At 46.2% G+C, this 25,574-nt stretch overlaps 1 protein-coding gene across 2 annotated transcripts in view; it reads left to right on the forward strand.

Moving 5' to 3' along the window:
• The first annotated feature begins 6,225 nt into the window (after positions 1–6,225).
• LOC114608803 (CMRF35-like molecule 2) overlaps positions 6,226–25,574 on the forward strand; it is a 24,819-nt gene continuing 5,470 nt past the window's right edge. Inside the window, exons 1-2 of one of the 2 annotated variants that reach the window (XM_028752877.1) lie at positions 6,226–6,282; positions 20,088–20,275. In XM_028752877.1, the coding sequence (XP_028608710.1) occupies positions 20,236–20,275 (40 nt within the window). In that variant the 5' untranslated portion in view covers positions 6,226–6,282; positions 20,088–20,235. Of the gene's footprint in view, positions 6,283–12,463; positions 12,554–20,087; positions 20,276–25,574 lie in introns of those variants that run through there. The other variant, XM_028752876.1, reaches the window with a different exon arrangement.

Raw genomic sequence — 25,574 nt, forward strand, 5'->3', positions numbered from 1 at the left:
TGTCTCTACATCTGAGAGTCCTTTATTCAAAGCCAGCTGCAAGTGCTGCCACCGTCTGGTAATAATGAAAAACAGCAGGCTGGAAAGTCGGCTCAGCAGTTAAGAACATTTGCTACTCTTGCGGAAGACCAAGGTTGGAGTGACTGTGTTGGGCAGCTCACAACTCACCTGTAACTCCAGCTCCGGGGACCTGAAGTTCTTATTCTGGTTTCCACAGGTTCCTGAACTTGTGCGCATATACCACTCCCTTACCACATACACGTATACCTACACATATTTGAAAGCACAATAAATTGGGCCTGGAGAAATGCTTAACCAATTATGAGTGCTTACAACTCACTCGGAGGACCTGGGTTCAGTTCTCAGCAATTACATCAGGCTGCTCACAACCACCCGTAACTCTAGATCCAGGAGACCTGGTGCCTGCCTTCTGCTTTCTGTGAGCACCTGCATGTATGAACTGCACATAAACTTACGCTGACATAAATATATAAATAAAAATAAATACTGAAAAAATAAAATCAGGGGGCTGGAGAGACGGCTCAGAGGTTAAGAGCACTGACTGCTCTTCCAGAGGTCCTGAGTTAAATTCCCAGCAACCACATGGTGGCTCACTACCATCTGTAATGGGATCCGATGCCCTCTTCTGGCACACAGGTGTACTAGGGGACTCATATACATAAATAAATCTTTAAAAATAAGATAAAATAAATCTTTTTATAAGTGAGTGAGGAGCAATAGCTGTGAAGAATAAACACAAAGAAGTATGTGGACGATGGGAAGCTTTCAGCTCGGCTGTTCTTCCTTATCATCAAGCCCAGATGCTATCACTGATGTGCTAAGCCATCCATTATGCATGCTACACTACAATGCTATATTGGTGTTCTTAGTCGGACTTGCAAATTAAAGGAATTTGGGGAACGAGAATAACACGTGACAATCGCAGATCAAAGAGGTGCCGGGGTATATACTTGCCACTTGGAATCTCTCTGTCCAGTGAGGTGAAGGAATTGTACAGAGGCATTAGGATTCCCATGTGGATTAAATGAGATAAATCAGGGACTGTCGCTGTAGACTAGACACAGCCTGGAGTCATCCACGAGTGGGGTCTCAGTCAAGATAAGTCCTGGCCAGTGAGACCTGTGTCATAAGTCAAAGTCTTAAGAAAAGAGGAGCAAGCCGTCTCTTTAATGTCTACCTGGATGGAATACACGGGTGGCTATAGGAGCCATATTGTCTTGAGATGGAAACCAAGCCTGGAGGGTACAGTCATGGGCCAGAAGAACCCTGAGGCCCTTGGACATGCCATACCAGCCTTGGATCATTTACCATTCAAAGATGCAGGGAAGTGAAAAAATTTAGTTTTCTTTTGTGCTTAGGATCAAACCCTAGACCTGGTCTCTTTTCTTGTTAAGCATCTTTTACCACTGGGCGGCACCCCTACCCTGGGAGATACCCCTTACCACTGGATGACACCCCATACCACTGAGCAACATCCCTTACCACTGGATGACACCTCTTACCACTGAGCAATACCCCTTACCACTGGATGAGGCCCCATACCACTGTGCAACACCCCTTACCACTGGATGACACCCCTTACCACTGTGCAACACCCCTTACCACTGGATGACACCTCTTACCACTGGATGACACCTCTTACCACTAGGTGACACCCCTTGCCACATTTGTTTTTCAGTGCTAGTGAATGAACCTAAAACACAGTAGGCCAGCGTGCTACCATTGAACTACAGCCCTGGCTAAACTGATAATTTCTCTCCTATATAGAATGGGTATATTATCTTTTAGTACTAAATAGTATAATTGTTATGTGTAGAAAGAGTGAACATTCTGCTGAGTGGCTTAAAAAGCAAAAGAATAAGGAAGGAAGGACAGAGAGCCTTGTGTTGATGATACTGAAAGAAGCTCAGAGAGGGCCAGGCATGATGGTGCATTCCTGTAATCTCAACATTTGAGACATGGAGGCAGGAGGATCAAGAGTTCAAGGCCTGGGCTATAAAAGAGAGATACCCTGTCTCAAACAAACAAACAGTAGCCATCACAAATATGGAATATACCATGCAAATGCCTATTTTTATTTTTAATTATGTGTATATGTGTGTGGGCTCATGCACCTTTGTGTAGCACCCACTGGAGGTCAGAAGAGTGTGTCAGATTCCCTGAAGCTGGAGTGACAGGCAGTTGTGAGCTGCCTGACATAAGAAAGAGCTGGGACTTGAATACAGGTCCTCTGCAGGAGTGGGCTGTGCTCTTAACTACTGGGCCATCCTCTAGCCCGGAAGTTCTTAACCTGTGGGTTCTAGACTCCTTTGGCAAACCTCTATCTCCAAAAATATATACACTATAATTCATAACATTAGCAAAATTACAGCCACCAAGTAGTAATGAAAATGATGTGATGGTTGGGGTCACCACAACATGAGGAACTGAAAAAAGGGCCACAGAGTTAGGAAGGGTGAGAACCACTGGGCTAGCCCAAGAACGCCCTACATTTTTGTTCAGGGTGGATCTCTTATCTCTGTGTAATTCTGACCTTGGAAGGAAGAGGAATTGAGTCCTGGAAAGACAGGAGCTACAGAAGAGAGGTTAGATTGTTACTGGGGTCTTACTTTGACCTCTCCCTGAGCTATGACTGTGATCTCTTGGAAGGAATTCAGAGAAAACACACAGAGCATAGGCCAGAAGACGCACAGCGTTTATTACAATGTAAACTCGAGTGCTCTTCAGTCTGTGACAGATGAAAGCCAAAGGGACACTCCGGTCAGCCTAAACCTTCAGCTGGGTTCTATACCGTTTCCTTAAGTCCCCTGCATAGACTGCTTTCCTTAGAGATGTTTTCCTGACCAGGTGACAGACATGTCCATTGTGGCAGATTCTTCTGGGAGGGGGCAGGGGTTCGTCCGTGGTCTTTATCAGAAACTCCCAGCTGCATCGTAATCTCAGCCTCCCGTGCCACCTCAACAACTGTGACCAGAGAAAGGACTCAGATTTCATCCTTTAGACCAGTAACCAGAAGGCAGCTTTAGTTTTCCCTCCTGACTCTACAAGCTTGCTGGCTATGAGGGAGGAGGTCCGTCTTCAATGACGGCCAAGCCTGCTAATATTTAACCAGCTCTCTAACAGAATGGAAGGGGGAGATGGGGAGGGCTGGAAGGATGAAAGGGGAAGAGAGGAAGATAAGGAGAGAGTAAATAGTTACCTTCAAGTTAATGGCCAAAATGGATGACTGCTTTTAATTCAGAGAGACTGTTTCTTTACACCTGATATTTTTGAAGTGGGGCGAATTGAAAGTCTATTTCCATGACCTAAAAATGAGGTATGGATGGGCAGCAAGAAAAAAAAAATAGTGTCTTCTACAGGAGAAGGTGCTGAAGGACAGGCTCTGTGGCAGTCAGGTGAGTATCAGCAGCACAGTCACCTCCAGCCATAATGCATAAAGGCCACCAGGTAGAGGATGTAGCTGAGTACAGAAGAATTTAGTTGCAAGACAAACTCCGAGCATGGGGGGTTTGGTCCCATGTACTTAGTTCCCTTTCCTGGGGCCACCGGGCAGGGTCGTGGCTATCCTACGGTGCAGTTCCATCAGCTGTGACATCATAGGCTGCCAGGTAATGAGTGGCTGACTGTGAGACACACTAAATAAAGCCGGCCCAGAATAGTCTTTCCAAGTCTCGCACTGTCTGTTTCTCTGAGGTACCCTGTCATTTCCTGACCTCACTGCTACCCTGAAATTTCTGTGTTGTGTGAGGCACAGGGAAGGGACACTTTTGACTCTACGGGGCAGGACAGATGATAGCAAACTGCACTTTGTGGTTGTGTGGAATGGCTGTTTGGTTCAAAACAAAATGCTTGGGCCTGAGAACAGAGCTCAGTGGGCTTTGCTTCCCTCAGAGGCAGTGGGGTCCTGTGGAATGGGGGTGGTGGCTCTGAATAGGTGGAGACCCTAGGTCTGTGGGTATGACCTCCTTTGTTACCCGATGGACTACTTACAGTCTTGTGTTCTCTCTGCTCTGTGGACCACAGGGAGGGAGGTGGCAGAGAGAACGGGAAAGGGGAGATAGCTCCGGGCATAAGACGCTTGCCTTGCCTTGTGAAGATTGGATCTTGAATCCCTAGAACCCACCTGGAGCCAGGGTAAGCATGGCAGCCCACCTGTAATCCCAGCACTAGGGAGGTGGAACCAGGTGGATCCCCAGGACAAACTAGCTATTAGACTGATCAAATCACCAAGCTTCGAGTTCATGGAGAGACCTTTAATTTCCTTCTCTATTGCAGTGATAAAACACCATGACGGAAGCAACGTAGCAGAGAAAGGATTTATTTTAATTCATAACTCCAGGTCTACCCTGGCAGGAAAGTCACAGCTGCAGGTACTGGAGGGAGTTGGCCATATCACATCCATAATCATTGGGAGACTCATGAATAAATGCTTGCTTGTACTCTGCTCAATTTCCCCCCTCTTCTATAATTTAGCACCACTTGCCTAGGGAATGACGCCACACACAGTGGACAAGCCTTCTCACCTCAGTGAACATAATCAAGATAACCTCCAATAGATATGAACACAGGCCAACTCAATCTAGACAGTCTCTTAGACTCTTCCTAGGTGACTCTAGACTATGTCATTGACAAAACCGACCATTTGTCTCAGTAAATAAAGTGCAGAAGATACCCAGTGTCAACCTCTGGCCTCCACATGTGTCTGCTAGATCTATACATGTATAACCCATGTTCAAATACCGCAAACATATGCACATGTGATAAGTGGATTGTACGGAGCAGAGGAAGCTTGCGGTGAAGTCCTGGGTGAACGTGTTGGTATGGGCATGTGCCAAGCCAGAGATGTGACTGCAAAGACCCATGGGAAATTGGCATAGTCGTTCCTATATGAACCAGGTTCAAAGTGGGCAAAGCCTTCCCCTGTCGAAGTATAAGTGTTTACAGATGATTGATCAGTGTGTACAAAAAACTAGCAACTGCAGCTTCCTCCTCCTCCTCCCAGATGTTTACAGCCTGAGACTGTGTTTACAGCCTGAGACTGTGCCCCAACAGAGACATCCTGGCTAGACTAGTTAACTCGTTCTCCTGTGCTGTGCATAAGAAACACGCTGAGGTTCCGGGTTCCAATGGTAAGATGTGCCACTCCATCAGAGTGAACACACCCCAACCTAACTGCAGCCTTTCTGAATGTGTGTCTGTGTGTGTCCTCTCTGCGTTTCCTCGCCAGCCCCCACCAGAGTGCCAGGACTCAGGCCAAGAGTGTCACGGTAACAGAAGAGAGTGTGACTTTGAGTCAGAGCAGCGTGAATCTGTACAATAAGACTTAGCTGTTGATCGTAGAAACTGTTTCTTTCACTTGTGTACTTGTGCACACGAGCATTTGATGTGGTTTGATCGACTCGAGGGAAGGGCTTCGTGCAAAGGTTCTACAGTGTGTGTGTGTGGGGGAGCGGTTTCCTGTCCCTACTTCACCTCTCACCCACCTGCTCACCTGGCGGCTGCATTTACCTGGCCTCCACTAAGATGGCATTTGAATAGGTCCCTGAAGGTTTCATACCAGCTGATCCCAGGGCCCCCTTTGCATATCTCCCTGGGTCTCTTCCCTGGAGCTCTAGACTTCCTGGCTCCGGTGGTTCTGGATGCCTGGTTCCCATCTTGGTTTGGTCACTTCCTCTTGCCTTACACTGCGCCTCATTTTCAATCTTTACATTTGCTTTCCCCCAGGGTTTGCCCTTTCTCCCTTTTCTTCTGCGTTCAGCCACTGTCGCTATTCCAACCTCCCAGCCCCTTTCCAGTGCTTGGGATCAGCTACTGCTTTTAATCTCAGGTATCCCCCAGTTGCAAGGCTCTCCTGGGAAGATTGTCAAATCAATTTCAGGTCTTCCTGATATTTCATTTTCTTTTTAATTGAGACTCAGGAATGGGGGGGGGGGCTTTCTCAGAGATACAGAGATCTGGGCTGAGTCAGTGGTTGTATTTTTATCCCTTAGGGAACACTGTGCGGAGGGAGGACAAAACAGAGCCCCAGGACACAAGTAAGAGAGGCCCCGGGGCAGCGTTCTTTGGCTTGGTTCCCACTGTCCCCAAGCCTCAGCAGTATCCGTGAATGGTTTTGGATGAAGGTTTTGATGGTTTTAGCATTCTTCTGAAGTGTGTTCCCATTTCCTTATATGCGTTCTAGGTGGGCTCACCGTATCTGCAAACAAAACAGTCCTGGCCATGACGGGCTCCAAGGGAACAGAGGTCCCACCCAGGCTCATGGTAAGCCAGTGGACAAGGGTGCCAGGGACTGAGCTGGGGCCCTTGTAAAACAGTGTATGCTTTTAACCACTGAGCCATCGCTCCAGCCTCTGCATTCGAAGATTTTCCTTCCCTTCCCTTCCTTTCCTTCTCCCCCTCCCCCTCCTTCTCCTCCTCTTCTTCTCCCTCTCTGTACCTCTGACTGTCTTAGAACTTACTCTGTAGGCTAGACTGGCCTCAAACTCACAGAGATTCCTGTCTGCCTTTACGTCTTGAGTGCTGGGATTAAAAGTGTGTGCCACTCTGCCGGGGCATGTGTAGATTTTAACTGGATGTAACTGGATGGTTTATTTGTAACGTTTCAGCAGAGACCTTGACCTATAGCCTGAATATCCACTTGAGGGAATGGAGTTCCTGGGAACTTGCGGTCACAGCTGGCCCAGGGCTGGGACAGGAAGGTGTGGGTTGGCAGCAGCAGCTCGGGCACAGTCTTCTGTCAGTGGAGTCAGACACGGAGGCAGAAGCCAAGTTTGAGAAGCCGACTCCTGGCACTCACTTATGGAAGCTGCCCCTCCATCTCCTCCTTCTCCCCCACTTCTCATTCAACTCATTCTTTATTCTCCCGCCCTTCTACCCTCCTCTCCCACCCCCCTTTTCTGTCTCCGAGACAGGCTGAGCATAATTATAGCTAACCACCAGGAAGGAATCTAGAAAAAAAAATAAAAGTGACATCACGTTAGTGACCATCCAGCAGGAAGTGGCAGACTGTTGCTCAGTTACACAGCCGGCCGTAAAATACAGAACAGACAGCATGCTCCACACAGGGAAACGTTGCCAGTAACGTTTCGATGCTCTGAGTGAGCCTCCCGCTTCCCCAAGAGCCTTTACACTGTGCATTCTTTTTACTGCAACCCAGATGCTACCACACAGCTGCCCCGCCCTCCACCCAACCATCATTTGATACTCAAATGCACTTATATTCTCTTTCCTCATGTTTTAAAGATTTATTTATTTTTATTGATATGAGTACACTGCAGCTGTCTTCAGACACACCAGAAGAGGGCATCGGATCCCATTACAGATGATTATGAGCCACCACGTGGTCACTGGGAATTGAACTCAGGACCTCTGGAAGAGCAGTCAGTGCTCTTAATCACTGAGACATCTCTTCAGCCCTCCTCATTTTTTTTCCTCCCTAAATGGACAGTTTGTTTTCCAAGTAGAAGCGGAAACAGGAATTGTTACTTCTACCTGAAATACACTCTGTGAAGAGGCCAACCAACAAGGTACACGCTGTTGTGTGCACAGGCTGTTGTCACTGACAGGGCAGTGTCTGCTGACTAAACAGGACTGATGGAGATCTCTCACGAGGCTGAAAATGTGAGTCTCTGGAGATAACAGGGAAAGGGGAACGCTAGCAATCTTGTAAGCAAGAATGCTCTAGAAGGCTCGTCTGCAGTCCAGCCAAGTGCAGGGCCTGTGGTGGATTCTTAAGCTTGCTGTCTTTGCCAGTCTTTCTGTCTGAACACTGTTTACCCAGAGAACAAGGCATGACTCTCCCTGCTGTGAGGAAGGTCAGTGGGAGTGCTCAGTGGAGAAAGCTCCATTGTGTATAGTTTGCTCTCCCATTGCTGTGATAAATGCCGTGACTAGAACCAATCTGAAGAGGAAAAGCTCAATTCTGCTTACATTTTCAGGTCACGGGCTCTCACTGAGGATAGTCAGGGCAGGCACTGAAGCAGAAGCCATGGCAGACTGTTGCTTACGTGTTCAGCCAGCTTATACAGTTCAGGACCATCTCCCCAGGGTGGGATCCCTTGCATCAGTCAACAATCACGACAACCCCTCACAGACAGAGCCACAATTCCAGTGTGATCAGCTGCCCCCTCACAGTACAGCTTTCTCCTGTGCAGAATGGGGATAACAGTTGGTCCTTCTTTCAAGGTGGTTGTTGGGAGCTGGAGAGATGGCTCAGCAGTAAAGAGCACTGACTGTTCTTCCAGAGGTCCTGAGTTCAATTCCCAGCAACCACACAGTGGCTCGCAACCATCTGTGATACTTGAGCAACCAGCAAATGAGACTTTCCTTCTTGGTGACTCTTAGTTGTGTCAAGTTGATAATAAAAACTAACCAGGAGACAGAGGCAGGTGAATCTCTGTGAGTTTCAGGGCGGCCTGATCTACATAGTGAGTTCTAGGCTATCCAGGGGTACACAGTGAGACCCTGTTTCAAAACAGGGATCCTCCTGTCTTTGCCTCCTTGACTCTGGGATTCCGAGAGTGTACCACCGTGTGTGGTTTTTTATGTGCCTCTCGAGGACCAAATTCAGGCCTCAACTTCATGTGGCAAGTACTTTACCAACTATGTCATCTCTCCAGCCACAGAAATTGTTGCTTCTCCTTCTAAGTGCCTTGTGTTCTTGCCTGTCAATCAATTGACCATGAATCTATTCATGGGCTTTTTAAGGTTCCACCGATCATTGTGTATCCTTGCCTATAGATTTAGTGGAACATGAGGTCATTAATACGCCGTACTCTCTTCTCTAGTGATCCTGAAAGGTCCCCAGCTGCTCTGTGGCTATGACTCACTGTTGGTTTATACCTTTTTGCTTGGCTGAAGCCCCATCCCCCACCCCACAACAGCCCTCTACCTCACCACATATGGTCACACCAAAACTTCTGTGCCAGTGAACCTGCAGGCTGGACCTGGAAGGAATTGTGCAATGAAGTGTTGGCTGGTTCCTGACAATGATGACAGCGTGGGTCACAGAGATTCCAATGTTATAAGCTGTTTTCTGTTGTTCTATTGACCTGTAACTGAGTGACACAACCCTGAATTCAGAGCACATACAGAAAGGTTAGGCATAGGAGAGCCTGCTCATCAATCTTTGAGGTCCTTGTTCAGGCACTGGATTTGTGAGTGAACTGGCTAATGGTGTGGGGTACGGGGTCAGCACTGGACTCTGGCTTTGCTGGCTATCGGCTGTTATTTCAGTGTGAACAGCTGCTCCCTCAATGGTACAGCTTTCTCCTGTGCAGAATGGGGATAACAATTGGTCCTTCTTTCAAGGTGGTTGTCAGGGGCTGGAGAGATGGCTCAGCAGTAAAGAGCACTGACTACTCTTCCAGAGGTCCTGAGTTCAATTCCCAGCAACCACATGGTGGCTCACCACCATCTGTAATACTACTAGATGCCCTCTCCTGGTATGTCTGAAGACAGCTACAGTGTATTCGTTTAGAAAAAGAATACTGCCCCAAGGTGATGGTCTGCATGCAATGAGGTAATAGATACAGTAGCACTCTCTCAGCAAACAGGGGTCCTTGTAATTATAACTATGATCATTGCTACTGTTATTTGAAATTTGAGGCAAAGTATCACTATGTGGCCCTGACTGGCCTGGAACGTAATATATAGACCAGACTGACTTCAAACTCATAGAGATCCACCTGCTCTGCCCCTGAGGTGACAGGATTAAAGCATGTGAGTACTCTTGGCTTATTATGTTAGGGCTGGTGTAGGCAAGGCTAGTCTTGAACCCAAGATCTTCCTATCTCAATCTCCCCAATGCTGGAATTATAGGCATGCACTATTATACCTAGTTGTGTATATATTTGTGTGTGTCTGTTGCATTTGTGTGTGCTGAATTCTCATGTGCTTTCTGTCTCTGTATGTATGCTCTGTGCATCTGTGAGTTAAAAGTTATCACTTTTATTTAATTTTGTAGCAGAGGAAGTACATATGCCACAGTGTGTTTAGGTCAGAGCACATCTGTCGAGATTCAGTTCTCTCCTTCCACCATGTGGGTGCTGGGGCTCGAACACTCAGGTTGTCTGTCAGTCTTTGATGACAGGCATCTTTACGCACTGAGGTATCTAGATAGCCTTGTATGCTTTTTCTATATCCTTCTACATGTGTGTGTGTTGCGTTGCTGTGTCCTGTGGTCTGTGCTAGCTTCTTTTTTTCATTGCTATGGCAGAGTATCTGACAAAAGCAACCGAAGAGTGGAGGGAAAGGCTTATGTTGGCCCATGGTTTGAGATGGTTCGGTTCGCTATGGCAGGAAGCGTGGAGCTGAGAGCCTGAACAGCCATATCATATCCAGTCAGGAGACAGCATGAGCCACAGGCTGGTGCTCAGCTTGCTCTCTCCTTTATTTGGTCAGGGACCTGAGCTCTTGGGGTGGTGCTGACCACACCTAAGGTACCTCTTGCCACTTTAGGTAAATTGCTTGGAACACTACGAGCTCTCACTCTGTAGCCTAGGATTGGCCTTGAAATCTCTCTATGGTCCTGAGTAGTCTTGAACCCTCAACCCTCCTGCTTTTGCCTTTCTAGTTCTGGAACTTCAAGTATGCTCCTTCCACCTAGGTATGAGGCCCAGAACTGAGAAGGTGTCTTCTACGTGTCCATTCTGGCTTTAAGGCTTAAGGCCTCTTGTGACATGTAGTTCACCATAGTCTCCTATCCAAAGTCCTCCAGTCCCAGCTGGTCCTGCCTCTCCTCTCGTCTCTATCGCTCTTGTCACAGGTGTTATGGCCAGAGGTGTGTGCCTCTGCCTGCTACTACATGCAAGTCCCACTGGGGCGACCTGGCCCATCTTTGTAGCACCCTATATGTGGTCCTGAGCTCCCCTTAATATATTTTCCATACACCACAATTAGGCTGTGGCTGAGTGGGGCTTATTGTAAAGACCAATGCTCCGGGTGCATTTCTGTGTCATCTCTTGCTGCAGAGCTCGAAATCCAGCCTCAAGACACTTCATGGACAAATGAGAGGGATATAAAAAGACATGCTAAATTGGCTCTGTTTTTGACACAGTCCACTCCGTTGGCGTTCAGTGAGCTATCCAGTGAACTCTGGCACCAGAAGAAAGCTCTCTTGACCAAAGAGACCTTTATTGGAGAAATTTACAGAAAATAATCTCAAAATAGATTTCAGATGGAAAAGAGGCTTTAAAAAAAAAATTCCAGGAAAGCTAAAAGTGAAATAAAAAAGAGCTTGAAAATGGTAATGATTGAAGTCGATCTGTCCTGGGGCTTTCGTGTTGAACAAATGGTCCGTAGGGTGACTGGGAGGAGACGGTCAGATGACAGAGGCAGACAGGCTTGGAGAAATTTGACACGCTATGGTCTCCAGTGTCCTCAGGAGATCTGGTGTAGCCCAGATGGCTGTGGTCTGCCTTTGGTGTCGATATCTTTGACACAGAGATGTCTCCTTTGTCTTGAAGCTCCTCTTTTAGCATCCTTCTCACCTGGGAGAACCTCTCAATGGCTCTACCCAGGCCAGCCGTTCCAGTTGGTGTTGCTTGGAGTGGAGATGGGGTCACACGGGGCACTGAAAAATAGGAGAGCAGATGAGCAAGGCCCCATGTCCCCCCGCACCCCCCCAACACTGGCCATGAGTCTTCCCTCTCTGTCCTTAACATTTCTGAGGGTGCCCCTGCTTGAGCCTGCGTGTTGTGCTCCACCCAAGCGGGCAATGAAGCTGTTCTTCCGCACCTGCTGAATTCTGGTTAGAAAGGTCAGGGCTTCCTGCTGTTATTACTCCTGGTTTTGTTTGTTTGTTTGTTTGTTTGTTTGTTTTCCCCCCCTCTCTTGTTGATTTTTATTAAGTCTTTCCTAATTAAAATGTCTTCAGCTACGCATCTGAGTGGCTTCTACCAGGATGCTCGCGGACACCCCCGTTTCTCTCTCACCTTTGTGGCCACAGCGGCAATCTAACTAAAATATTTATTAACAGACTGTGCAGTTAACCATAATGTATGTTACACTGACCGTGTCAGCAATACTTTGCCAAGATTTGCGAGTGCAGAGGTGGAGAGATGGCTCTGTGATTCCGTTCCCAGGGGCTCGCAACCGCCTGGAACCTCGACTCTGAAAGAATCGACGCCCTCTTCTGGCGTATGCAGGAACTGCACACACAATTTTTAAAAAAGGAAAAAAAAAATCGCAATGGAGTGTCAAATTCCCAGTCCTGACTGCAGACAATCCTGCTTGCCCAATGAATTTGAGAGCTCAGTAACATACAAAAGCGTGGCTTGTCTGTCTGCAGAAGCTGCCAGCGACTCTTCAGAAATTAGGAGGTCTATGTTAATTATTATGAGAGTTTAGCCACAAGAGTTTCGGTTTGCCTAACCCCAGTTCTCCTTTTCTGGGAAGCTGTAGTTTCCACTCCTGAGATGAGGAAGAAACAAAAACCCAAATGTAAAGGAGAAAATCAGGACATGAGAAAGCGTCTCAAGCCAGCTGCAGGAGTCCCCAGCCCCAGCTTCAGCAGAGGAAGCAGAGAGGCAAGGTAGTGGACTGGTTCTGGGTCAGTGTGGGAGGCTGATGTTGGGTTAGTCAGGGAGCTCTGGCCAGGTGTGGTGTAAGAGGATGGGGGGCTGCTCTAGGGAGTGAGGGGGAGAGCAGGAAGGAACTAGGGAGCTTCAGGATCCAGCTTTAGGCAGGTAGGGGTCTGCCAATCAAAGACCCAAGGAAAATCACCCAGCTAGGCTGGTTGTTGTCCAGAGGTCCTGTGATGGCCCAGGGTGTGTGTGTGTTTGTGTGTATGTGTGCTCTTGAGTGTAAGACTCTGCTTTTAGCTCCAAACACACAACAAGACTGGCACATAGTGGGGCCATTGACTGTACTGATAGATCGAAGGCACTCTGAACACTGGGGAGTCTCAGTAGAGACAGGAAGGCAGCATTGACAGCTTAGCTCATGTGGAAAGGGCAGGGGCAGGCAAAGTAGGCAGCAGGAGGCTGGCAACTGGGAAGACAGCAGGCTAGCCCCATGGAAGTTCTTCAGCCGCCCATGTCTGGGCTTTTAGTATTTCATGGAAAGACATAGTCAAAGTTCATTTTCATGGAGGATGAGCTAAGTCTAGGGTAAAGACACTGGGGCTTATTTGGGGCTGTCAAGCAACAACACATGAGGCTCAGCAGACAGGTGCTGATGGCTGTAAAGGCGTCAAGAACTGTGGAGTCGTTCTGGCAAACGAGCATTCGCTCCTGACTTACGTGTTCTTGCTCAGAGTCCCTGAGCTGTGAACATGAGCCCTAGTTAATTCTCTTTCCTTGAGATAAACAAAAGCAAGGGAAGGGTTTGTTGTGGCCCACGGTTTGAGGGTGTGTTTCACTACAGTGGGGAAGGGGGAAGCTGCTGGGTGTGTCTCCAGTGGGAGAGGAGAGTCACAAGTGCTGGTGTGGGCTTTACTCTCTCCTTCCCCTCTAAATTAAAAAACAAATAAAATGTTTATTGATTGCTGATTGTGCCTATGTGTGTCTGTGTGTGTCTGTATGAGTGTAAGTCTGTATGTGTCTCTGTGTGTGTGAGTTTATATGTGTGTGTTTGTGTCTGTGTGTCTGTAGTGGGAGATATTTAAATCTCCAACCCAAATATGGCAGTTCAATGAAAACACAACTCAGAAATTATGAATATATTCTGTAAGCCTAGATTGGGCAGACACCCCTACACTACTCTGTTCCCCAGCTATGAGACCCTTATAACTTAAGGATTTTCCAGACCCTGCGTCCGTCCTTCTACCTCCTGCTTCCTAGTTGCCCTCTCCTTCGTCATCTTCCTCCTCCATTGTCTTCCTCGAGCCCTCCCCCCTGCTCTCTTCCGCCAACCTTTATTTCTCCACCTCCCCTTCCTCTGCCCAATCACTGGCTCCAGCCTTTATTTTACAAATTAAGATGGGCAGAAGGTTCACTAGAATTCACCTGTGTAATGACTCGCACCTCCTCTGCAGCCCTTCACAGGAAAGGGGAATTAGTATCAAAATACAAGGCCGAGGCTATCCACAACATGTGTCTATCTGTATGTGTCCCTGTGTGTGTGTTTGAGTCTGTATGTGTCTTTCTGCGTGTATGTATGTGTGCCTATCTCTCTGTGTATCTGTGTGTGTCTATGAGTGTATGTGTCCGTATGTGTCTTTGTGTGCGTATGTGTGTGAGAGTCTGTATGTGTCTGTGTCTGTATGAGTGCATCTATTTGTGTGTGTTTGTGTGCATGTATGTGTCTCTGTATGTATGTGTGTCCATAGTATGTATGTTTGTATGCATGTGTGTTTGTGTGTGTGTGTGATGGTCCACAGATCAGATGAGTCTGTCCTCTATTCCAAAGTGTTGTTCCCAAGGATTGACTTCAGGTCCTCAGGCTTCACAGAAAGTGCCTTTACTTGGCAGCCATCTTGTTGGCCCATCCTCCTTCCAGTTTTATCCCAAGGGATGGTACTACCCATGCTCAGGAAGGCTCTTTCCTCCTCAGTTAAACTTCTCTGGAAACACAAGAAAACTTCTAGGCACACTCAAAAGTGAGTTCCACATCCAGCCAGACTGATAGTCAGGACCTCCCACCACAACTGGTAAAGCAACTGTTGAACAACCACTTCCTGTTTTCCAGAAATGCTTCCTTGTGCTTTGGATCTGTCCAAGAAGCTAAATGTTCCAGTTGCCACTGTAAGCCATAGCCCTGTCAGGAAGGAAGGACTACACCCTTCACTGACAGTGCATAACCCACTGAGCCAGTCATTGCGCTCTTCACCAGGATCTCTGTAGACAGTGAGAAATATCTGAGACCTTTCGTTCTCTCATGCTGGGGGCCCAGTGCTTGCTTTTTGTTCATTGTTGTTGTTTTTCAAGACAGAGTTTCTCTGTGTAGACCTGGGTGTCCTAGAACTTCCTCTGTAGATCAGGCTGACCTTGAACTCAGAGATCTACTTGCCTCTGCCTTCTGAGTCCTGAGATTCAAATGCTTACTTTCACTAACTTAAAATACTGTGTATTTGGGACTGGGGGAATGAGCCAATAGTTAAAAACACTGGCTGCTTTTCCAGAGGACTGGGGTTTCATTCCAGCACCTACATGGTGGCTCAAATGGTCTGCAACTCCAGTCCCAAGAGATCTGACATCCTCTTCTGGTCTCCACAGGTACTGCATACTCATGGTGCACAGACATATATGCAGGTGAAACAGCCATGCATAAATATTTTTTGAGATAGTATCTTTGTACATAGCCCCAACTGTTCTGATACTCACTGTGTAGACCAGGCTGGCCTCAAACTCACAGAGATCCACCAATCTCTGGTTCCCAAGTGCTGGAATTAAAACTGCATCATCATACTCAGTGAAATAAATAAAAAATTTAAAAGACTAACTGTATTGCCTGCCTATGTATCAATGTATCTATGTATCTATCTATGTATCTATCTATGTATCTATCTATGTATCTATCTATGTATCTGTGTATCTATATATCTATGTATCTATGTATTTATGTATCTATGTATCTATCTATGTATCTATGTATGTATGTATGTATGTATGTATGTATGTATCTATCTATCTACCTACCTACCTACCTATCACCTATCTGACTATCATATATCTTTCCATCAATCGTTTTTCTGTCAATTTATCCATATATCCCTATCATCCATACGTAGATCTCTTTCTCTCTGTCTTCTAGCTAAAAAGTCATTTACATAGATCACATAGTTTCTTTTAAATTTTTTTAGATGTATGCCAAGAACCATCCTCGGCTTGGAGAGGTTCTGAGGAAGGGGTCTTTGGGAGAGGCAAAAGACCATCTTGAAGTCAATCATGGGTATAAGCTGAAAGCTCTGTGTTCTGCTTGAGATAGCTTTTCCAGAGATCCCCAGACAGCTCAGCTCCTGAAGACCAAAGCCCATTCTTTTATTTGCAAATCAATTCAATTCTCTACCCCAGGTTCTCTTTTGATTATCCCATGAATCAGCATTTCATGACCTCAGCCCCTTAATTCTTAGAAAAAGAAGGCAAGTATGGTTTTGTTTTGTTTTAATGTGTTTGTTTAATTCAGAGATCTGCCTTCCTTTGTAAGCATAGACAATAAGCTAGCTGGGTGGGATCCTGTCCTGAGATACCCATTCCCACCATGCCTGGGCCTAAACTTGTTCTGTCTCAGGCTGACCTTGAACTCAGGAATCTGAAGCTAGCTGGGTAGGATCTTGCCCTGGGATCACTACTCCCTAAATGTTTATCTCCTTCCTTAATATCTTTCTGACAAGCTGACTCATAGTGCAGCTGCCTCTGTTCTTTTAGGTCTGTGAAGCCCATCATGTGATATATATTGCATCCTTATATTTTACATAGTTGAGAAATCATACATTCTTGTACACATGTTTTCAGAGTTCTTTCCCACAGCCTTAAGGGCTGTCCTGAAGGTCTCAACATTAACCATTTTGCTAAGGACATTAGACACACCCTTGCCTCCTGGGCTCGTGCTGCTACTAATTATCATGGAGTCATTAACATTGGCAGGGAGAATATTTCCCAAAGGAGAAACATAAAGTAAATTATGTACATTATTATACAAACAAGCCTCACAGCTAGTAACCACCAGCACTCTCGGAGGCCCATGCCCTGCTAGCTCTGCTCCAGGTCCAGGAACTATGTCACACTGTCCCTTCTACAGTGGCCATACATCACGGACTGTTTATTTTACTTTGTGTTCATGAATGTTTTTCCTGCTCATCTGTATGTGCACCAGCTGTATACCTGTAGCCCACAGAGGCCAGAGGAGGTTGTTTGGATCCCCTGGTGCTGGGAATTGAACCTAGGTCCTCTGGGAGAACAAGTGCTCTTAACTGTGATTCATTTCTCAGGCTCTCCAAGTGTATTTCTTGAAAAAAATAAAAACGTTTATCCCCTGGAAATGGAGTAACAAGTTGCTTTGAGCCATCCTGTGTGTGATGGGAACTGAACACGAGTCCTCCGAAGCCAATCCTCTTAACCACTGAAACACCTCTTCAAACCCTGTGTGCATCTTTCCTGTCTCCTAGGTGGTATATTTACTTGTTCATTTATTTTTAGATGGGGTATGACTGTGTAGTCTTAGCTGTCCTATGTAGACCAGTCTGGTCTTGAACTAAGAGAGATCTATCTAAATTCTAGGATTAAAGACATGGGCCACATGCTTGGTCTGATCACTTTCTTTATGAATCTCTCCATTTTTGATTCTCTATGGCTTTTTCATAGTAGAAAAAAAATCTATGAAGCTGGTAAGAATGGCTCTGTGTGTGTGTGTGTGTGTGTGTGTGTGTGTGTATGTTCATGCACAGGTGTGCATATGAAGGCCAGAAGTCAATACCAGCTGTCTTCCTCAAGCGCTTTCTCCCTTATTTTTGAGACAAGGTCTCTCACTGAGCCTGGAGTTCACTGGTTCAGCTAGACTGTCTGGGCAGTGAGTGTCAAGGATCCTCCTGCCTCTCTTCATCCTCACTGCTAATATCACTGGCACACACAGCTGAACTTGGCTTTTTACCTCAGTGCTGGGGTTCTGAACTCAGACACTCATGCTTTGGTGACAAGCCTTTTACTGATGGAGGTATCTTCACAGCCCTGTAAAAGTGGCCTTTTAGCTTCCTATTCTTTCTTATGAAGGAAAGCATTTCCCAGGAACAGAGCAAGAACTAAGGTCTTCTGGCTAAGCAGCATGAACCTTTACCCACTCAGCCATTTTGCTAGCCTTAAATTCCTGTTCTGGGGGACTTTCTAGTGGCTCATGACTCTCCCAAGATAGCTCAATGCAGCCATGAGCACCCCTCACTTGCTGTTCTGTGGCTGCAGTGACCCTTAGGGGAATCTCAGTTCACAGCAGGCAGCTTTGCTGTTGATCCCTGCCTAGCCCAGGCTTAAGCTGTTGGCTTCTAGCCCACCCTGCCCATTTAGATTTCTCCTCCCTGCCCTTGCTACAGCCTCAGGCCACTCCCCCATTGACCTTCGGGTACCTTTTGCCCTTAACCTCCTGTTCCCTTTACAGCTACAACTCTGGACATTTCTCCTTTCTGACTTTGATTCACTGAGAATGAAAACTTTGGGTCTGCTATTTGTAGAGAATCTCCATATTTGACACCTCTGAGAGAGGTTCTTATGGACCCAAGCTACTGAGGCCTGTGGAATTTGGGTCGCACTGAGAAGACATCACATTAGATCCGTTTTGTATGTTTTAAATCATATTTGCTTTTGCTAACTCCTGTTCCCTTTATTCTTGTTTATTTATTGCTTTTTCGGAAACAGGGCATTGCTATGTACCTTAGGTTGGCCCTTAATTCACTCTGTAGCCCAGGATAACCCTGAATTTACAACAACCTTCCTATCCCCACTTTGGGAATGCTGGGATTACAGGCATGCACCACCATGACTGGCTTCCATTTTGATTTGTTTGTTTTTTGTTTTGTTTTTGTTTTTTTTCCCTTAAAACTGCTTGGTTTTGTTTTCAATTCCTTATTTATTCTTTGAGAGTTTCAGAAATTTATGAGTATTTGTGTATTATGTGTATTAGTTTAAACAACTCAAGATCAGGCATGGAAAAGCACACAGCTGCACACACACACACACACACACATACACACACACTCACACACAGCCAAATGGAAAGAGCTGGAGACTAGTTTGATCTTTTTTTGTGTGTTTTTGAACATTTGTTTGTTTGTGCTTATGTGTATGAGCAGTTCGCCTGCAGGTCTATATGTGCATTCTGTTCGTGCTGGTACCCGCAGAGGCCAGAAACCCTTGGAACTAGATGAGCTGCCCTGTGGGGCTGGGAACTGAGTCCTTGTCCTCTGGAATAGCAGCAAGTGCTCTTAATTGCTGAGAACTTTCTAGTCCCTGGTTTGACTCTCCTTGTGGGGAGACTCGAAGTCTCACAAATGTCTATAACTCTAGTTCTGGGGACTTCACTGGCCTCTTCTGGCACCAGGCATCCAAGTAGTGCACAGACAAACCTTCAGGCACACACTCACACACATCAAAATAAAAATGAGTCAACCCTTAAAAAAGAATTATCATTATTTTTCTGGAAGAGGGAAGTTGTCTATGCTCCAGTTACACAGCCGGCCAGCCCACACCCATGTACACAACTGTAAATTAACTCAGTGTGTCACAGAATGAAGCACAAAACACAGACAAACAAAATCCATGAAAATAGGGAACATGTTGAGAAGGAAAAACTGGATTTAGTGGCAGTAGGAGGAAGCGGAGAGAGGATAACACAAATACAGTATATATAAGAGAAATTGCCAAAGAATAATAAATAATAGGCAAAGCCGTCAACAAAAGAATTGTGATTATTCTGTTTCACAGATAAAGGAACTGGAGGGGAGAATGATTTCCCAACATGCCCCGGGGATCACTGTTAGCTTATGATGGAAATGGGCAAGGGCTGGCTCAATGGTTAAAGGAGCTTGCTGCCAAGCTTGATAGCCCGAGTTTGATCCTCCAGCCCTACGTGGTAGAAGGAAAGAACTGATCCCCACAAGTTGTCCTCCGATGTCTACACATGCACCTTGGCATGTGTGTACACACACAGAAGATACACAAATAATGTTGCAAACAGATAGAAACAGGGGTTGAATTCAATGACCCTGGGGTCTGCACCTTGGATGGTGACCTTGACTCTGAACAAGGGGAGTAGTTGATTCTTGAGTAGAGCTTGACCACAGGAAGTCAAACATTGAGTCTGGAGGGATGTTGGGATGCTGGGTTGCAAGAGAAGGCCTGAGGTAAATTGCACAGAAGCAATGGTTGAGAAAGACACAGAGGGCTTGCTCATCTCTGCTCTTTGAGTAGGGGGCACTTAAGACCCCAAAGTTGGTAGCCATAGCAAGGGGAAGCAGTGGGAATCTGGCAAGTGTACTAAACAGGAAAGGGAGCTGGAGAAAGGGCTGTTGTACCTAGCAAGCGGCTTTCCTGAAGCTTCAGGCTGTGACAACCGTGCTTTTATTAAGTGCAGGCCCGTGCAATGAATCTGTTCATTCTCTGAAGTGACTCTTGCTCATCTTCCTTTTTTTGTTAAATTAGGAAGTAGCTCAGAGTGAGAAGGAAGCAGATAAGAAAAAAACACAGAAAGAACTTGAACAAGAAGGTGGTTGCCTGGGCTGTCACACCACATCTGGATTCCAGGAGCTACTTGGAGTTTTCTGGAGACGGCACCCAGCGAGACAGGAGTATGTGGCTGTGCACAGGTCTGCTCCTTCTCTGCTTCCAAGGTGAGTAGGGCGGTTGATCTGTGAACCTAAGTCTGCAGAGGTCGGGAGAGTCGGAGTCCCGGGTTCAAGCCAGGATCCAGGTGTCAGCAGAAGTGGGGGTGGGGCCTGGGGACAGGGGGAACACACACACATTCACTCATCTCTTTGACTATCGCATACTCCAGCATTCATTCATGGATCCTACAAACCATTACTAAGCATCAACTTCAACCCTGGATTGTTCTAAATGTTATAACTGTAAAGCAATTTCCCCAGTAAAGGGGAATCCTGTTTGAATGAGGGAGTCAAGCGATTATACTACAGGGTGAGTCTTGCTACAACACAGACCGATTGTGTAGATATCCAGTACACCAGAGCCCCTCTATCTGCCCTCGGAGGGATGGAGGCTTCATGGAGGCTCCACAGAAGTCAGTCTTGAAGGATGGATCAGCCAGTGAAGTGGAAAGGCAGTGATTTATGCTAAAGCGTAGACAGAGATCTTCTAGATTGTGGGGCGCCATGCAGAAGTCAGCAATGGCCTTGCTTTTGCTGGTTTAGTTTACAGAGGTTGGAGGTGTTTGTAAGGAATAATGTATAGCCCATTGTGACAGTGGGTACCTGTAATCTCAGCATGCAGGAGACGGAGGCAGGAGGTTGTAGGCCTGCCTCAGCTACATAGTGAGATCTTGCCTTAAAAAAAAAATCTTTAAAAGAGACTTAGGCAAAGCATATCTTTAGTTTCTGTATTTGGGAGGAAGGTGCAGGTGGATCTGTGTGAACTTGAGATCAGCCTGGTCCATATAAGGAGACTCCTGTCTCAATAAAACAAACAAAAAGGGGGGAAAACATATTTTCCTGTGAGAAACCATTGAGGATGGAAATTTGAGGATATTTCTCATCTTTGCAGATGACTTTTTAAGTTGCATTTTTGTTGATGTTGCTGTTGCTGCTGCTGCTGCTGCTGCTGGGCCCTCACAGGACATAGAAGCTACCCCATATCTGCCTACATTTTTTTTTCTTCAGTAGTGGCTAGGGCTTAAAGGAAGAGGCCAGCTGAGTGACTCTGTCCACACGTAGTTTTCTTTTTTCTTTTTGTTATGTGCGTGCATGGTATGTGTGGTTGTGGGCGGTGATGTGAAGTCAGAGGCCAGTTTTGTAGAGTTAGCTCTCTCTCTTCTTCCACTGTTATGGTGAGTCCAGGGATCTAACTATGACAACCGGCTTTACGTAGCGAGTGCCCACTGAACCATCTTGATGGCCCCCAAACATCGTTCTTATGAGTGAAGGGAGAGGCGCCTGGAGCATCTCCAAGCCCCTCAACACCTTCATGATCTAGACAGTCACCGGAAGCTGAAGGGCGTGGTCAGGTAAATAGGAAGTTCCAGACCAGCTTTGGCTCCGTGAGAGCCTGGTTCAGAACAACAAACAAAAGCAAGATGAAATCTAGATCTTTAGGCTGAGTAAGATGATTAGATGCATTCGTTGTATTACGCTTATGGGGCTTAAGCTGCCTTGACTGAAGGTGATGACGATGATGATGTCGACAACAATGATGGTGGTGATGGTGATGATGGTGGTGGTGAGGATGGTGAAGATGATGTGATGATTACAATCATGATGATATCTTTAGACAGTCTGGAGACTAGGCTGGGAATGCTGTAATGACTGAACTAGGTTCCAGACACAACGGTGGTTGGAGCTACCCTGTCCCAACTCCTGGGAGTTGACTATGGGCTTTTCCCTTCTCTACAGTAAATGAAAACTTCAAATCAGATATGGTGAGAATATTGACACCCCAGTAATCAGCAAACGCCACAAAGCAGGACCATTCCCAGCACACAACTGCTTCTCCAAATCAGCTTGCTTACCCTTGACAAAATTGCCCAAGTGTTATAGTTCAGTGCAGTTCAGTGCAGTGAAACTCAAAAGGAAGACCTCTTTTTACTCATCCTTCCGGAGTGGGCCTCCCCACCCTGACCGTTCACCTTTACACTAAGGACAGAGTGCTTGTGCCCTGACTTAAACTGTGATGTAATTTGTACTGACATACGGTGCACTTCTCCTTCCGTATCTCAGCCCCGGCATGCCGCCCTCTCTTCTTTCATAACATCCCCTCCACCCACTGCATCCACCCAAGGTTCTAAACAAGGTCTGGGAAAAGGCAGCCGTCTTGGATTTCTAGAGGGGACCCACAAGGGGTTCTATCGTGAGCCTGAGAGGGAGGAACGAGGAAGGGATAGAAGGGAAGACAGAAAGGACAATCCCAGAGCAAGCGGGGAAAGGAAGTGTCTTCTGATATGAAATGAACAGAAATAGCCAGGCAGGGTGGCACATGCCATAGTCCTAGCGCTCAAAGGGCTGAGGCTCGGGTAAGAGGATTGAGAGGTCAGCTTTGGCTTACCAGGGAGACCTTGTCTAAAGGAAAAGGAAAAGGAGGAGGAGGAAGGGGAGGAAGAGGAAGAGGAGGAGGAGGAAGAGGAGGAGGAAAGAAAGAAAAACAACAACAACAACAAAACAAACAAACAAAATAAAACGAACAAAACTTGGGCCAGAGAGCTGGCTTGTCACTCAAGCCTGGCAGACTGAATCAGATCCCTAGGACCCACAAAGTAGATCTAGGGAACTGACTCCCTAAAGCCTTTGTCCTCGGATCTCTACGAACACCATGCACACCACCAGTAAATAAACAAAAAACTTTAATGAGAAACGAGAACTTCTCCTATTCACTGTGCATTCTGAAGCTCACACCGTTCAAGTTTGTGATGTGTCATTAGAAGTTTATTTCATTGAAATGATGATTGCACACACTCATGAGGTGCAATTTGTTATTTTGGTGTGTGTACACAATTTGCACTGCTCAAATTAGTCCTGACATTCATTAAAACATGGAAGAACCCGAGGACGTTATATTGAATAAAATAACCCACTGGTTACACTGGTTACTGTGGCGTCTCATGCCTGTAATTTCATCCAGCACCCAGGACAGCGAGGGAACAGGGATTGTGAATTCAAGGCTGACTTGGCTACATTGTGAAACCTTGTCTCAAAAACAAAACCACAAAAGGTATTTGTATCCTGGTCCTGGTGCTATATAGGGAGAGGCAGGTTCTCTCTAGCAAATTCTGGAAGGTTCTTAGGTTTGATAAAATCAGCATCCACTCTTAGCTTCAGGTGCCCCACTAGCTGCATGAAGGAGCTGAGAGCACCCCCCCCCCAGTTTCCTGGTAGTGGGGAGCCTGGAGACAGAAGCCCATGCCCATCAGGAGGTATGAATACTGTACAGATGCTCGGATTGGGAACTTGGGTGGAATTGTCAGACAGTCTGGCCCCGCAGACTTCTGTCGTCAGTTCTCACTCCCCACAAAAGATGCTGTGTAAGGTTCACCTTAGCTCTGTCATTCACTGTTTGTCTTTCCAGCCCAGATGACACCAAGTCTAACTGAAATGCTCAGTCCAGAGAATGTGGTTCTCAAACAAGGACTTCCAAAGGTCACTCATGTGGAGCCTTCTCTTTTAGAAAATATAATTTGAATAAAATATTTTTTAATGGAAAAAATAATAAAAGAAGAAATAATTGAAGCACAAAATAGTGAGGGTCATAGGCTCTTAGTGTGTGGAGCCTGTAGTAGTTGGTCTCATATGGACTGCTAATGCCATCTAAGCCTAGGAACCATTTGTGAATTAGGCAGAGAAGGAAGCATTGTCCTAGCTTTACAGACACACAGTAAGAGGCAGTTACAAGGAAGAGCTGAAAATGAGACCTCCATCCATCTCCTCCACTGGGCTCCTACCACTGGCTATGGAAGTGTCAAGGAACAAAAAAGCTTGTATGTTCAAGAAATTGCTCAGGATGCTTCCGGCTGGTCTCAGCAGCTATAATGTATTCATTGGTTTTCTTGCTGCTGTACTCTTGCCAAGAAGCAATGTAAGGGAAGAAGGGTTTATTTGGATTTGCAGTTCAAGGAAATAGGTTTATCAAAACAATTAATAGTCCCAAAGATACAGATGTCTTCCTTTCTTTCTTTCTTTCTTTCTTCCTCCTTTTTCTTTCTTTGTTTCTTCCTTTGTTTTTTCTTTCTTCTTTTCTTTCTTTCATTCATTCATTTTTTTTTTGTTTTTCAAGATAGGATTTCTCTAAGATACCACTTTCATGGTCAACGAGAGTAAAGGAATGAAGTTATAACCAAGGGCATGCATATCCAAGCCTTAAGCCTGGAGCTTTGCTTCTTTAACATTAAATATCTATACATGAAAGGAATATAAACTCTATGACAGCAGCCTTTACAGCAAATACTTATTGTTCTCTTATATTTTTGGTTGTGAGTTTAGTCTTTAACAGCTGAGCCATCTCTCCAGCCGGATACTTACTGTTCTTATCTGATATATAGAGGCTCCTGTCAGACTCTAGGGCACGAGGGAGTCCATTCCCTCTTCATGTCCCCATAATTTCCCTTTCTTTCTATGCTGCCCATGTGCCCCCTACACCCCCCTTTCTACTGCTAGGAATATGTCAGCCATCAGTCTGAGCCTGTGGGTGGTACAGGATGCTGGTGTTCATGTTTCCACTCAGGTGTGTGCAATAATCCTCCATCCTTAAAATCTAGTCAAAAGCTGCTTGCCAAGTTTCATCTCTTGGGACTGAAAAGATGACTCAGTGGTTAAGAGCACTTGTTGCTCTCACAGAGGACCCAGATTTGGTTCTTAGAACCCACATGGAGGCTCACAACTATCTCTAACTGTAATTCCATGGGTCCTCTCTTGTTATGGGAGATATTTAAACGAAGGCCGCTGGTCAAGCCAACTATCTAAGCTGGGGCGGCTCTGCTTAGCTCTGCAGTCATGTTCTGTGGCCCGAGGCCACGTGCACATTGCAGCTACAAACGACCAGCCAGAAACACCGACCCTGCCACCCACGAAATGCCAGAGTGGGAGATGGCTCTGCCAAACTTCCACACTGTCTCCACAAGGCTGGGCTGTGCCCAGACCATTCCGCCATCCACGCGGGCCTGGTAGGAAATGAGACTCTAATGCTTAAATATTAATCAAAGGCTTTATATATTTGGTAATGCTCAATAACAATATGCCCACATAATTATAGTTGTTTCCCAATTAACTAACCTAGATATATGTTGTTACCCAGGACTGCTCCAGATACAAGCATGGTTCTCCATCCTCCTCCATCTCTGTCTCTCCCTCAATCCTCCTCTTCCTTCTCCTCTTCCTCTCTTTACTCCTCCTCTTCCTCTCTTTACTCCTCCTCTTCCTCTCTTTACTCCTCCTCTTCCTCTCTTTACTCCTCCTCTTCCTCTCTTTACTCCTC

Source organism: Grammomys surdaster, unplaced genomic scaffold (genome assembly GCF_004785775.1).
Source record: "Grammomys surdaster isolate TR1022 unplaced genomic scaffold, NIH_TR_1.0 125940, whole genome shotgun sequence".
Taxonomy (NCBI): domain Eukaryota; kingdom Metazoa; phylum Chordata; class Mammalia; order Rodentia; family Muridae; genus Grammomys; species Grammomys surdaster.